The sequence below is a fragment of the Lynx canadensis genome, chromosome D3 (genome assembly GCF_007474595.2).
Source record: "Lynx canadensis isolate LIC74 chromosome D3, mLynCan4.pri.v2, whole genome shotgun sequence".
NCBI classification, from domain to species: domain Eukaryota; kingdom Metazoa; phylum Chordata; class Mammalia; order Carnivora; family Felidae; genus Lynx; species Lynx canadensis.
In genome coordinates this window covers 59941133-59955121 of record NC_044314.2, presented here as the reverse complement: position 1 = coordinate 59955121, position 13989 = coordinate 59941133, and the positions used below count along the sequence as shown (strand labels likewise).

General features: G+C 36.1%; 1 protein-coding gene across 2 annotated transcripts in view; it reads right to left on the bottom strand.

Annotated features, from left to right (window-relative positions):
- VAPA (VAMP associated protein A) overlaps window positions 1-13989 on the bottom strand; it is a 44625-nt gene that overhangs the window by 1284 nt on the left and 29352 nt on the right. Inside the window, exons 5-6 of one of the 2 annotated variants that reach the window (XM_030335756.1) lie at window positions 7354-7488; window positions 2646-2819 (exon numbers count right to left, since the gene is read on the bottom strand). In XM_030335756.1, coding sequence (XP_030191616.1) covers window positions 2646-2819; window positions 7354-7488 — 309 coding nt within the window. The remainder of the gene's footprint in view (window positions 1-2645; window positions 2820-7353; window positions 7489-13989) is intronic. The other variant, XM_030335757.1, reaches the window with a different exon arrangement.

Here is a 13989-nt window from a genome sequence, read left to right as displayed (position 1 = left end):
AAAACTTAAGTAACAAGTGTTTTGATAAACTCAAAGCAGGAGGCCCCTGTGTCAGCACTGGGTCTTGACTACAAAGGAGACACCAAATCCTGCTTCCTCGGAAACAACAAACTACAACAGCTACGGAATGTTGTACACAGAACCCACCCCCTCTTTTGACACCGTGCCCCTAGATCTGGAGAGAAAGGCTGCTTCTCTGTGTCAAAGTGACTCAGATCCTCTAGACAAGAGTGGGTCGCTTGGTTCTTACTGGTATGATTTCACACAGCAATGTTTTCTGACAGTATGATTTTAGGGGACAAGGTTTCTCAGTAAGAAAGCAGAAGTCACTCAAAGTAGGAAGTTGTTAGGAGGACCCTTTACCGGCCACAGTGTGACCTTGGGAAAAATACTGATACCTGTTACCTAGGCAACTGACTTTATCTGTGTCCATCATCCCAGCCAGATGAATGACAGGGCAGATTTTTACTTCCTTAGTGCAAGCTAATTTTTCTTTTCTCACATTGATTCCTCTAGTATGCTTACTAATACCAAAGTAAAAGAGTCCCACCTCAGCTCATATACTGTTTTACGGGCAATTAGTAGATTCTCTGAGGGTTTGTGGGATTTTTTTTTTAGTCTTACGTTCATTAGTCCTGTGTGAAGAGAACAATGATTCTCAAACCTGGCATGAACTTTAGAGAATCCTCCTAGTGATTCTGATTTCCTAGGTCTGGGGAGGGCCTAGACATACGTATTTTTAAAAAGCGCTAAGAGATTCAGATGCACAGCCTGGATTAAGAACCATAGGCCTAGAGAGATAAAAAGGAACAGTGATCAGACATGTTCAAGAAAGTTAATCTGCCAACAAATTATCATGGGCCTTATGTATGAAATGTTAAAGGGCCTGTAACTGATTCTATAAGCCAATGGTCTTCAAGTTCTTTTGTTTCACCTTTTAAACAGCAGAATGCTTTTTCAAATAACATCTCCTACAGAACATCAGCCTATAAAGAGAGACCAGCTCCCAAATCTCACTCACCTCTCTCCCCGTCCACTCTTCCTATTTTCCAGCCCTGCCCTACTTATGCTATTCTTACTATTTCCACTTCTCCCCTCCCACAAAGAGAGGAACAAATGTACTGAGTATGCTAAGGAGCACATCTTTCATCAAAGAAGAGAACTGTGCCACGGAAGTCATGGCAGATAAAATAAAGGCAACGAAAACAGGATCCTTAAAAATCTATGGTGTGTAGATCTAGGTGTGAAATGAAGATAATCTTTCCACTATCCAGAGAGGTGCTGGGGGCCCCTGAGGGGTACTGTGAAACAGGAAGAGATAGACAATTATTTCAGCACAGATCAATTCAAGATACAGTGCTTCTGATCCAGAGTACGTATAGTTCTATATACATCTAACAGATGGAATAATCAAATGTAGATTAAGTCCCTTCATTTAGCTTATTTATTACTTCTATACATTTTTGTATCATCTACTTTTGATACAAAAAGCTTCAAAGCCTAAAAAGGTAATTTAAAAGTATTCAGGTCTTGAAATAAGTAATTATTTTTCAAAGGCATATTATTAATACACTCCACACATATTCAAATTAGTCCTCATTCACCAGTTCATCCATTTATTCATATATATGAATGAGTACTGTATGCATGTTCTATGAATGCAAAGATGAATGAGTACAGTCCTTGCCCCCAAAAGCACTACCGCCCACTAGAGGGAGAAAGACCTCCGACAAACAGGAACGGTAACTTGACAGAGTCTTCACGGAAACAAAGGAGACAGCATTCCAAAACCGTGTTTCTTGTCTTCTAAGGGGAAGAAAGTCCTAGAAAAGGTTATACTGAAAAGATGACAAGAACCGAGTACCAAAAGACAAGAGCACGTGTATGAAAATGCTGGTCAGGGCAGAACAGGATTTCAGGGCATTCCAGTCAGAAGGAAAAATTTGAGAAAGCAAAAAAGAGATCATAATCAGAGAGGCTTCTTCAGGATACTCTAGTCCAACGCTGTCCAATACAAACATAATCTGAGCTTCAAATGTGAGCCACTTACATACTTTTACATTTTCTAACAACACGTTGAAAAGGTAAAAAGAAAATGGTTAAATGAATTTTAATAATAAAATGCAATCCAACAGAACCAAAATTCAATCCAATATACTCCATTTTATTCAATCCCATATAACCAAAATACTATTTCAATAAATAACAATATAAAAAAGATCTTTTACTTTTCTGTACTAAGTCGAATAAATCAAGGAGTATTTTACACTCCCAACGTGTGTCAATTCAAACCCCATTTCAAGTGCTGAACAGCCTCCTATGTCCCTACTTTGTGGGGCAGCACCATTTCAGGCGCTTCACATGACTAGGGCATATGTGAAGGAAGTTACTAACAAGAGAGGAAGCTTAATGCCACAGGCCAGATCACAAATAACTAAGACATCTAGTAGGGAAGGAACCTGCAGGCAATGAGAAGCCATGGTAAAACTGTAAAAGAGGCCAGAGTAGGAAGCAAAGACATAATCAAATTGGAAAAAAAGAACTGACCAAGGATAAGTTAAAAAACGGACAGATAAAATGGCCTAATAATATTCACATATCCTATGCCTTCATTTAACCCAACTTATTTTCAAAAAGCAACTTACTCTCAGGTGTCGATTTTCTTCTGATAGTTTCATCATTTCTCCCTGAAGTCTTTTACATTCTTCCATGAGTTTCCTTGTTTCAGTATCATTGAGTGAAACACTATGCGGTTTTGGCATGGGTCCATCTTGTTTAGAGGCATTCAGTGGAACAGTTTTGCTGGGTTCCAGATCATTCTGTATTACAAAGACAGTGGGACTTTTTTAACTAACCACATCTCCTTAGAGATTTTAAACAAATAAATACAAGTTGAAACTCCACACTTTTTCAAAAAAATTATTTAAATGCAAATTTTTGAGGTTGTGATTCCATTAATACAAATTTTTTTTTAATTCCAAACATTACAGTCATCTGTGAACAATTTTTAGAAGGACTAAATCAATACAGGTCGGCAGTTAGAGAAGTCAAAATAAGCAGCCCACTCCCTCCTCTAGTCCCCAAACCCTCTGCACTTACCTCTACCATAGCACTTATCATATATTATAATAATGTATTTTTGATGTTCTTTCCTACAACACTTCAAAGGCTAGGAGAGCAAGAATCATTTTTCTTTGCATTTACCCCTAAACCCAGCACTTTGACCAAGAGTGGTTATTCAATGAAAGTATGCTGACTGACGCCAACCAAAATCCAAATATGCAGGTCATTTTTAGTGCTCTGATTCTGCAATTCAAATGAGATTCGGGGGGGGGGGGGGGACATTATCGTAATAATTCCAATAAAATTAGGAGACTACCTAAGAAAAACATTTAAAAGAAAACCTAACTTCTATTAATGGGAAAAATAACTGAAGGATATAAACACTAGAGGGGAGATAATGAACACAAACATATCATGGGGAAAAAAAGAGAAGGGGAGTTAAACGTAAATGATTCTTTCAAATCATTTTGAACACTGTTTGCTTTAACTCATGAAACTTAATATGGAATCACCATAGCACTCAGACAGCTTTAAAACTGTGAGCCCCAAAACTGTCATTCTTACCAGCTTACCTAATACAGGTACACATCTAGGGCAGTGCCTAATTAAGTAAGCGTTCCTGAGCCTGTGGTCTAACGTGCCTCAATATCCTTTGCCCTTATGTCATGTATACCATCACACACACATCTTAACAGTTATTAGTGCAATGAATCATCTCTTTAACTAAAATTTTACTTGCTAGAAATTTAACATGTTAGATTTTAAAAATTGTTTTATTCAGATATAAGCTCTAAAAAAACACTTCAACTTTATGGCATTCCACAGTCCTAAGATTTAATTATAGGTTATACACCTATCACACCATCCCAGGTTCCAAATTTATATTAAATGTAAATAGTTGTTTGTTCAAGGGGTAAAACTAGTATTTCTTATGAAGGGAATGTGATTTGATCACTATCCCTAAATCCATTAAAAATTAATAATGTTATAATGAGGTTCCAGTGTACAACACCACATTATCTGACCTGTCAACACTCAAGAGTTTTATATTTTCCTTCAGAAGCTTCTCAGGCTGTGATGGGTTTCTAAGAAGCCTACTTCCAATTTCCTCCTCTGAGTTTTTCTCTTGCTAGCTTTCTTGTTCTTCACCCTATCCTCCCTTGTCCCTCTCTATTATTAAAAATCTGTATCAGATCTATCTTCTCTCCACCAATCTTCTTCCTCTTTCCCTTAACAGTAATTAGAATTCATTTCAAAATGACCTTTCAAGTATGCTCCAATTCCAACCTAGAACAAGTCCAAATTCTGAAAATAAGGGCAGTTCACTGCCTTCCTCTATAAAGATGAAACCAACAGTCAATACTACGGCAACTAAAGAATCCTCAGGTTCTAAGAATTTGGAAAAAAATAGACTCATACCAGAATGTTGACTAAAAATTAAGAGGAGATACATGAGGCCAATAAGAGAAAAAAATTAAAATGTAGAATCCTCAAAATCTTCACAACTGGCTTTTTTATTTTTAAATAAATTCTTTAAATTCCAGAAAATTTAGAATTATGACAGGGAAGGAGAGGAAACTACCAATCTCATCAACTCAGCCCAACTATTATTTAAATAGTATCTAACAGGGGCGCCTGGGTGGCTCAGTCAGTTGAGGATCCGACTTCGGCTCAGGTCATGACCTCACAGTTCATGGGTTTGAGCCCCACATCAGGTTCTGTGCTGACAGCTTGCTCAGAGCCTGCAGCCTGCTTCGGATTCTGTGTCTCCCTCTCTCTCTCTCTGCCCCTCCCCTGCTCGTGCTCTGTCTCTGTCTCTCAAAAATAAATAAATGTTAAAAAAAAAAAATTCAAATAGTATCTTCCAATATTTTCTCATATGCACATTTTATAAAACCAGCATGCACTGTAACATTTTTATCGTTATCCATTTATATGTATATGTTTTATCATTTTAAATGACATGGTGAAATTAATTACTCTATTCTGTGCCTAACTAAAATTACTTAGGATGCCTGGGTGGTTCAGTCAGTTAAGCCTCCAACTCTTGCATTCAGCTCAGGTCACTATCTCAAGGTCATGAAATGGAGCCCATGGAGCTCCATGCTCAGTGTGGGGCCGGCTTGATATTCTCTTTCCCTCTGCCCCTCCCCGGCTTGTGTGTACATGTGTGCACACTCTCTCAAAAAATAATAAATAAATAAACATCTCACTCTTGTTACACATTTGATGGGTAGCTTCCCTCTCTCCAGCATTTTAAATAACATGTCAACAAATATCTCTCATGGTTGGTAGAATTTGATTTTTCTTTTTCACTGAAATTTTTCTTAATGTTATACTGCTTTTATAACAAAAGGAAAATGTCATAACCAATTTGTGGAGCATAAACATACAACACAAAGGATACAGTGAAGCTTAAACACATTTTCAACAGTGAATCAAGTAAGACATAAAACAAGTTACTTGGAGTACACTTCCACCAGATACTATTATTTAGGCCCCCTACAAACCAGTCAACATACGTAGCAGATGCAATGAAATCTAATTTATTTGTGTATATTTAAAGTATAAGCATATATAACCTAACTTAATTGGGAGTTTAAAAAAAAAAAAAAAAAGACAGGGAGTTGGGCAGGGAGCTGAGTTATTCATGTAGCAACCATCTGAAGAGCCTGATGGGAACACTAAGGCTGCTGGGACTTTAAGTATATACTTCCATTCGGGAGCTCCATTAGTGAGGTTTGGCTACAGGAAAACAGCTCATTCCTTGAGAGTTGCTTCAGAAACTGGTCCAGAAAGAGGAGACTGGTTGCTCTGAGAACCATGAAACAAGCACACTAGAAGGATTCAACATGCTGTGACTCTTAGGAAACTTGATGAATAGCAACAGTATATGAACATTATATTTAACACTGCAAACTAGAATAAATGGGAAGGTCAAGGCCATGGTATCAAGTAAGACAAGAAACTATGCCATATCTTGTACATTTTCCACTATTTTAGATTACTGAGCCTCTCTGCATTAATCCCTTTCAATCCATGTATTATAGAATTCACTTCCATATTCCTTTTTAACAACCTTCAGAATTTCAATTCTAATATTTTAAATTATTCCTGTTAGAGGTAATCAGAAAAAGAGAGCAAGGGATTGGAAACAGAAGGGGAAAAGTAAAATAGAAGGCAAAACAGGTGTTTGCAAGTGAAGCCCTGAGAAGGACAAAGGAGCTAAAGAATTTAACTACAGGGTTACGTTCTTGTGAGTATTAGCAGTTAAGGGGTATAAATGTACGCAAAGGGAATTAAAAGACTAACATTAACAGCTATGGCATAAAACTGTCAGAGGCATAATTAAGGCCTTAACCTGGGAAGAGAGAGTATTTGAATAACAAGGTTACTGAAGACTTATTTTCACTCTAAAAAACCAATTTACTATTTCTGTAGAATCATGATTCCCAGAAATAAGTAACTAAAATCACAAAATCAATAAAGTATTAGACATTTAGATAAAGGATCAAATTTTTAAGCCTTAGTATACATATTCTCTGCAAAGCCAAATCAAAGTATAACCAACCTGTTCAAACTATGGGGTTCCTGAAGTTTCTAGCAAGCAAACAACGGTAAAGAGAATCATATAGCAACCATTACACCACCCAAAGTCACCATTTATCTTATTGATGTGCTGTCATCTTACTTGAGTGAATGTTAACTGCACACACACACACACATACAAACACACACGTTCAACTATGACCTAAGATATTTAGGGTTTAACTACAAATCCTCCTACCATGGGTACTGTAAATAACTAACAACAGTTAAAGAGGGGTTACCATTATTCGTGTTTGATAACAAAATATAAAATAGTAATTTTATTTATCTTTTTTAAAAATATACATGACAAAATACTTGCCTGGATAGCAACATTTGCCAGCTCCTACCTTTATTGCTCATCTATTCAAATAAACTCCTAACTTCTTTTTTAGAGAATGAGCCCCAAATCTCAATGAAAGAAAAAATTATACCAACTTCATAATAATGTTCAACTTCCATTTGTCCTGCTCACTACTGAGATTTTATTAAGTATTCAATTTGCTTTTTTAGAACAGAGAATAGTTTCGGTGCATGATTTTCAAGCAATTTGTGGTTCTATTGTATTTTTAAACATGGCTAAAATGTCAATTCTATCTGCTTCACATAATACACTCAATACCATATACGTGCTAGGTAACTACATTAACGTAACCAGTAACACTAGCAGACTCCTATAGCTGTTAGCTCCCTAAAACAAACCTTCTGCTTCTCCTGTTTGAACACACTGAGTCCCCTGGGGTCATTCTTCGTATTATAACTGGCAGGTGTTGGAACTGTGTTGTTGATGCTGCTCATTGAAGCGACAGCCGGAGCAGTCCCTGGTGGAGTTATACCCTGAGGTAGCATGGGAAACATATTCTCAGATTCACAAACTGACTTCTCCTGCATGGTACTGGGAATGACTAACAGAGAAATCATTAGGCTCTAAAACATTCACATTTTATTCTATAAAAATATATTATGCATTAAGATAGAACACTAATAATAACTATGTTAAAGCAAAAAATACAAAAGTTTCTGAACTAGCTTTTTATATTATTTCCCAAAGAAAATTACCTAAGATCAATTTGCATTATACTAATTAAATGTATAATCCTTATTCAATTTATGCTCGCCTCATGTTGTCCTAAAATGAATACCTTCTAATTTTGCACTCTTAATTTTCATTGCTAATCAATCCTTGTCAATATTTGAAAAACAAGCACTTGATATTTTCTTACCTTTGGTGACACTCAGCCTGAACAATTTTAAATTAAATGAATTTTTCCCCTTGAGGTTCAAAAAATTTATTTTACAAACTTGTCCTGTACTCAACACCCACCCACACACCCACACACCCACACACCCACACACACACCCTTCCCAGGACCAATAAACAAACTTAAGGATGCACCTAACATTCCGGTTTACCAGTATCTCCATAGTTTTATTCCTATTTTCTCAAATTCCTTTAATATAGATGAAAATAATATGATACCAAAAAGTTGAAACACACTCATAAATAATACTTATTGACATCTAGAGATCACTGTATATGACTATGAGAACTCCATCTCACTTAATAATGCAGTCCCCAATCTGTTCTTTGTCTCAATACAAAACAATGTATATTTAATCATAAAATATCTTTATACAGAAGACCACAGAAAATCCTTGTTCTTGACAATCCATTGGTTTTCATTAAGATAAACTGATATTTTTTCCTAGAAAATATGTCATTAACATATATTAAATGGAGGGCATAAATGAAATGCAATACATTTAGGAAATCTGGCAAACATCAAGAATAATTGGAGGCCTCAAAATAAACCAAAAAAATTTTTAACTGAACACAAAGAATTAGATAGGTGATAAAACATCACAAATAACAAGCTAATTAAAACCACATTCAATCATGAAAAAAAACACTTCCACTAAATAAACACTAGATTTCATAATACGCAGTTGATAATAACTAAAAAGAGCTAATAATTCAAGAACCCAACTTTGTAAAATATAAAACAGTCAACACTTTAGTATCCTCTGCCTCCTCCAGCTGTCAACAACTCAGGGAACATGCTGAATGGCTCCTGTGCTGAACACAACTCAACTCAAAGACTTTCTGCCATTAATTTACTGAAATATATCCAAAGACCTGCATTCCCTAAAACTAGGATGACCACAAATTTTAGCACACTTAAGGACAGTATTAGTTAATGCTTGCTGTCCTGGAATAATTATTAGTAGCACCTTCATTTACGACATAAAGGTTCCTGAAATCCTAGGTCACTCCATCTATGATGCAGATCAAAGAACTATGTCCCAAAAAGAAGCCCACTCTAATGATGGCTCAAATAAATTAGAACTGTTTTGTCAAGAAATGATTTCTTTAAATTACACAAATTTTAAAAACAAGAACCCAAGCACTATACACTTCTAAAGCCGGTACCTTTCTTACCACAGAACTTCAGTCTTTTTTTTTATATATTCAGTATCAAGGTCCTACAAACCTAAAGAAATCAACAAAATAGTAACACTTCCTTTTCCACTATTCTTAGAACATGTAAATGCCTTAAAACTAACAGCAAACCTAAAAGATCCAGATCCTCAAACAGGTAAGGTTCACTTACATAATGTAATTAAATGCCCATCTACTCCTTTTGGGAGCAAGATGGGTAAGGTGCTGGGAGCACAATGGGAAAGTGGGATGGGGTGGTTAATGTAAGATACACTGACTCAACATCAGAGTTTGAAACCTGCTATCTACAGGATAGCAACTTGGAGAAGACAGCATCAGCAACTCTGAAGCTACTGTGTTATCTGCTTTGTGGATACTAACCAAATTCTTCTGAGTTGACTACTAAAGATCAAAAATGCCAATGATCAACGCTTTAAATGTGTAAGGGACCACTAAATGGATATACATTTCAACTGCTCTGCCCAGTAAATAAGGCTAAATACAAAGTACATATGTCACTCTTAAAGAAAGTATATTAAACCTGAAGTTGTCACCAACAACTTAGTTAATTTAGTTAAAAACTAAACTGAAATTCTGCTTAAATTAACATACTTTTTATAACATATTAATAAATTAAAAAAGAACAAAGGGCCAAATGATCAAGGAATTTACAGTGATCTTAACTATAAACTAAAAAATGTATTTGTACTCTACTTTTAAAAATATACATTACCTTTTAATGTTTATTTATTTTTGAGAGACAAAGAAACAGAGTGCAAGCAGGGAAGGGGCAGAGAGAGAGGGAGACACAGAATCTGAAGCAGGCTCCAGGCTCCGAGCTGCCAGCACAGAGCCCGACGTGGGACTCGAACACATGAACTGTGAGATCATGACATGAGCTGAAGCCAGATGCTCAACTGACTGAGACACCCAGACGCCCCTCATAACATTTTTTAAATGTATTTTCCTTGAATAAGGGAGTGTCATCTTTAATCAATTTGTCAAAGTGAGGATTCAGCTTCATATAGCATTTTATCAATTTATTTGTAGTAAACTAACAAACTTTGTCTAAGTATAACACCACTGAATAATGCCCTAATTTCCAGGGCTCAGACAGTTAAGCAACTGACTCTTGATTTAGCTCAGGTCATGATCTCATGGTCTGGAGGACTGAGCCCCACTGCTTGGGATTCTCTTTTTCCCTCTCTTTCTGCCTCTCCTTTGCTCACACGCACAGGCACATATTCTCTCTCTCTCAAAATAAATAAACATTTAAAATAAGAAGAAGAAGAATGCCCTAATTTCCTAACAGCAAGCTTCACGCTAAACTGAAGGTAAATATACAGAAAAAGGGTGTTAAGTAATTTTGTAACTTTATCTATAATGCTAGAAAGAAGCTAGTATGTCAAACATACTAAGGTATTTAAACAGGTTTATAAACTTCATCTATAGACAATACTGACCTGGAAATGGCAAGACACAGTTATCAACATGAATAAAGTACTATAAAAAAAGGGTGTTTTATATGTATTTATATATTATTTATATATATTTATAAATATATATTTACATATATAAGATTTTCTCAATTGTTAAATATTACATATTATAGTTGTTACAATAAATAAACAGAAACTTTATACATAAAGTTATAATAAATAAGCAAAAACTATATACCAGATTTGGTTACTTTGAGGCTTCTTATTTTCTACAAAAGATGAGAAGCAGTATTAAACAGGTGAGTTGACAGAAAGTCACCTAACCACTCTGAAAGAACTTGGGGGTGTGCTTCTCAGGTTGTCCTTCTCAATAATGAAGATTTCTTGTAGCATCTGCAGATTAGTAGCACTACAAGAATGCATTTAAGCAGTAATAATCAGTGCTTCTCCAAAGCGTATTTTGCAGAACATCGATATTTATGAGAATTACATTACATTAAAAAACAAATTTTGGATTAACATATTTCCTTTATTCAGGACCATTAATATGCATATGTGCAATGTGTTTATTGGGAGACATAGTACTTGTAGTATTTTTCCAAATTCACTGGACCACATAACCCTTTCAACCCAATACACTTTGGGAAATACTGCCTTATAAAACAACTGTGTTTCAGTCCATCTTTTTAAAACAAGCACATTACTCAATTAAGGCCACCTCTAGATAGTATAGATGCAATTTTTTTATACATTTGAAGTGTATAAATTTGAAATACTGATATATTGAAATATTAAAAGTCTCATTTTATGTGCAAAACTGGAAAGGTGAATTCCGAACACTTAAAAAATCCCCATCAGGGGCTCCTGGGTGGCTCAGTCGGTTAAGTATCGACTTTGGCCCAGGTCATGATCTCAGTCTGTGAGTTCAAGCTCCGTGTCAGGCTCTGCACTGACAGCTCAGAGCCTGGAGCCTGCTTCAGATTCTGTGTCTCCCTCTCTCTCTCTGTCCCTACTCTACTTGTGCTCAGTCTCTCTCCCTCTCCCTCTCTCCCTCTCCCTCTCCCTCTCTCAAAAAAGTAAATAAATGTGAAGAAAATTAAAAAAAAAATACCCATCAAGGAATCATGACAGCAAGGCTAGCAAGCCAACAGAGTCCATACATGACAACTGCAACTTACGTGATTCACTGGATACCTGCTGGGTACCCAGGGTCAGGGTTGGATTTTGCACATTTTAAGTTATCCTACATCTCTAAAAACATATCCCAATCATAAGATCCAATCACTACCATAAGAAATAAAAGGAGACACATCATCCTATGTGCTGCTAACATGATTTTAACATTAAACTTTTACCATCTAAAGAAGTGTCTTCAAATGACAATCAGGTTCCCATTCTAATCTTGGCCAAAAGAATGGTCTTACACAAAGTCTGACAAAACTAAAAATCATTGTTTTACCCCAGTGCCCAGACTGTGGTCTTCAAATACCATCTCCCACTGAAAAGTTTCAGAGCTTGTGAAAGAAGGGAATGATTCCAGGTCTGGGCCTGGAAATATCTTGCCATACTAGACATCAAGAAAATTCTCTGGGTGATGGGTATTAAGGAGGCACTTTTGTGATGAGCACTGGGTCTTATATGTAAGTAATGAATCACTAAATTCTACACCTAAAACCAGTTTTACCATATATGTTAACTTAGTAAATTTAAATAAAAACTTCCAATTAAAAGAAAAAAAAATTCCCAAAGACAACTATAGTAAAAGGACTCAGGAACAAACAAGAGGAGGCTCCTACATATGAGATTAATACTGATAGTAACTGCAAGGAGTTGAAACACAAACATGTTCAAGTCCATGAGTTTATAATAATGTGGGAAAGAGGGAGGGAAAAAGGGAGGGAAAGAAGGAGGAAGGGAGGCTGACTGATTGTAGTCACATCAGAGGGACGCTTGTGACCAACTCATTTTTTGAAAACCCAGAACTCAAGAGAAAGACAGGAAATTTCCCTTGCCTTTGCAAACTCTATACCACTGAATAAATAACCAAATATTAGATGAGCCAAATTTCTGTCTACAAATGCAACTAATAAAATGAAGAATGACAAAATATCATTATGCAATCTTAAATAAATTAATATACTAAACTATAGCTTCTCAATTTTGATTTTATTGTTGTTTGGGGCCAGATAATTCCTTGTGAGTGCAGTCTTAGGCACCACAGGAGCTGAGCAGCATCCCTGGCCTCTACCAACTAGATGCCTAGTTGAGAAAACCAAAAATGTCTCCAGATTGACAGATGTCCCCTCAAGGGCAATTATCCCTGGCTGAGAACCACTCACCCACACACTGCACACCAGTGGTTAGTGAACTTAACAAAAAACAACCCAACATTATATGCCTCCTTGAGAGAATGTATCAACACCCACAAAGCAGTCTTGCCTCTCCCCAGCCAGCAACAACAAATCAAAATCTGATCAAACCTCTAGATCTGATTTTAGGATATAGGAAACAAGAAAAGTTAAAGGACACCACAAAAAAGATGCAATCAGCAAAATCTAGTCTATGGGGATAAGTCTGTAAGACAAAGCCAGTTTCTTCAACAAACAATTTGCAAGAGAAAAACAGAGAGGGAATCTACAGATTAAAGAGATTCAGCACCCATATCATCCAATAGCAGTATGTAGGTTTTATTTGAATCTCAACTGAAACAAACTGCAAAACAAATGGCATCTGTGAGACAAATTTGAATGCTGCCTGAATAGTTTGACAATATTAAATGATACCTTAAACTAATTTTAAAGGCTTGATGAATAGTACAGTCATTAAATTATTTTTCCTTTTTTTAAAGTTACCTTTGAATGATATATACCAAAATAGTTACAGACAAAATTATATTACGTATGGGTTTGTCTTAATACGTGAAATGAAAAGTGGTGAGGGTTAGATAAAAGAAGGTTAACAATAAACTGGTAACTTAAAGCTGGTCAGGGGTTAACGGGCTCACTGTACCTTTGTAACTGAAGTTTTTTCAAATAAAACGTTTTAGAAAAATCATTACCTTTAACACTTACTCCTTACCATTTAAATAGGTAATAACTACACCACAAGCCCAAGTAGTTCTATTAGCAGAAATACATTCTGCAGCTAGTTCATCTAGGCTCAGAGGCAGACAGTGTCTGGAAGTACTTTGAAATTACTGAACAGACCTTAGGTTACTAATAATACCTGCTCTGAAAAGGTTCCAGGGCCAAACTATTTCTGTTCATGCTCCACGGTATGGGACTCCAGAAATTCCACTCAGTACTTACTCAAGCCCTTTAGCAGATCCAAAACCACTTTCTTGGATTACTAGTCTCCTCTATGGGGTACTTGAAACAGCTAGGCACTACTATCATAGCCATATCACTTCCATCAACTTCTGGTCTGGCTTTTTCCTCTTAATCAACAATATCAAGTACT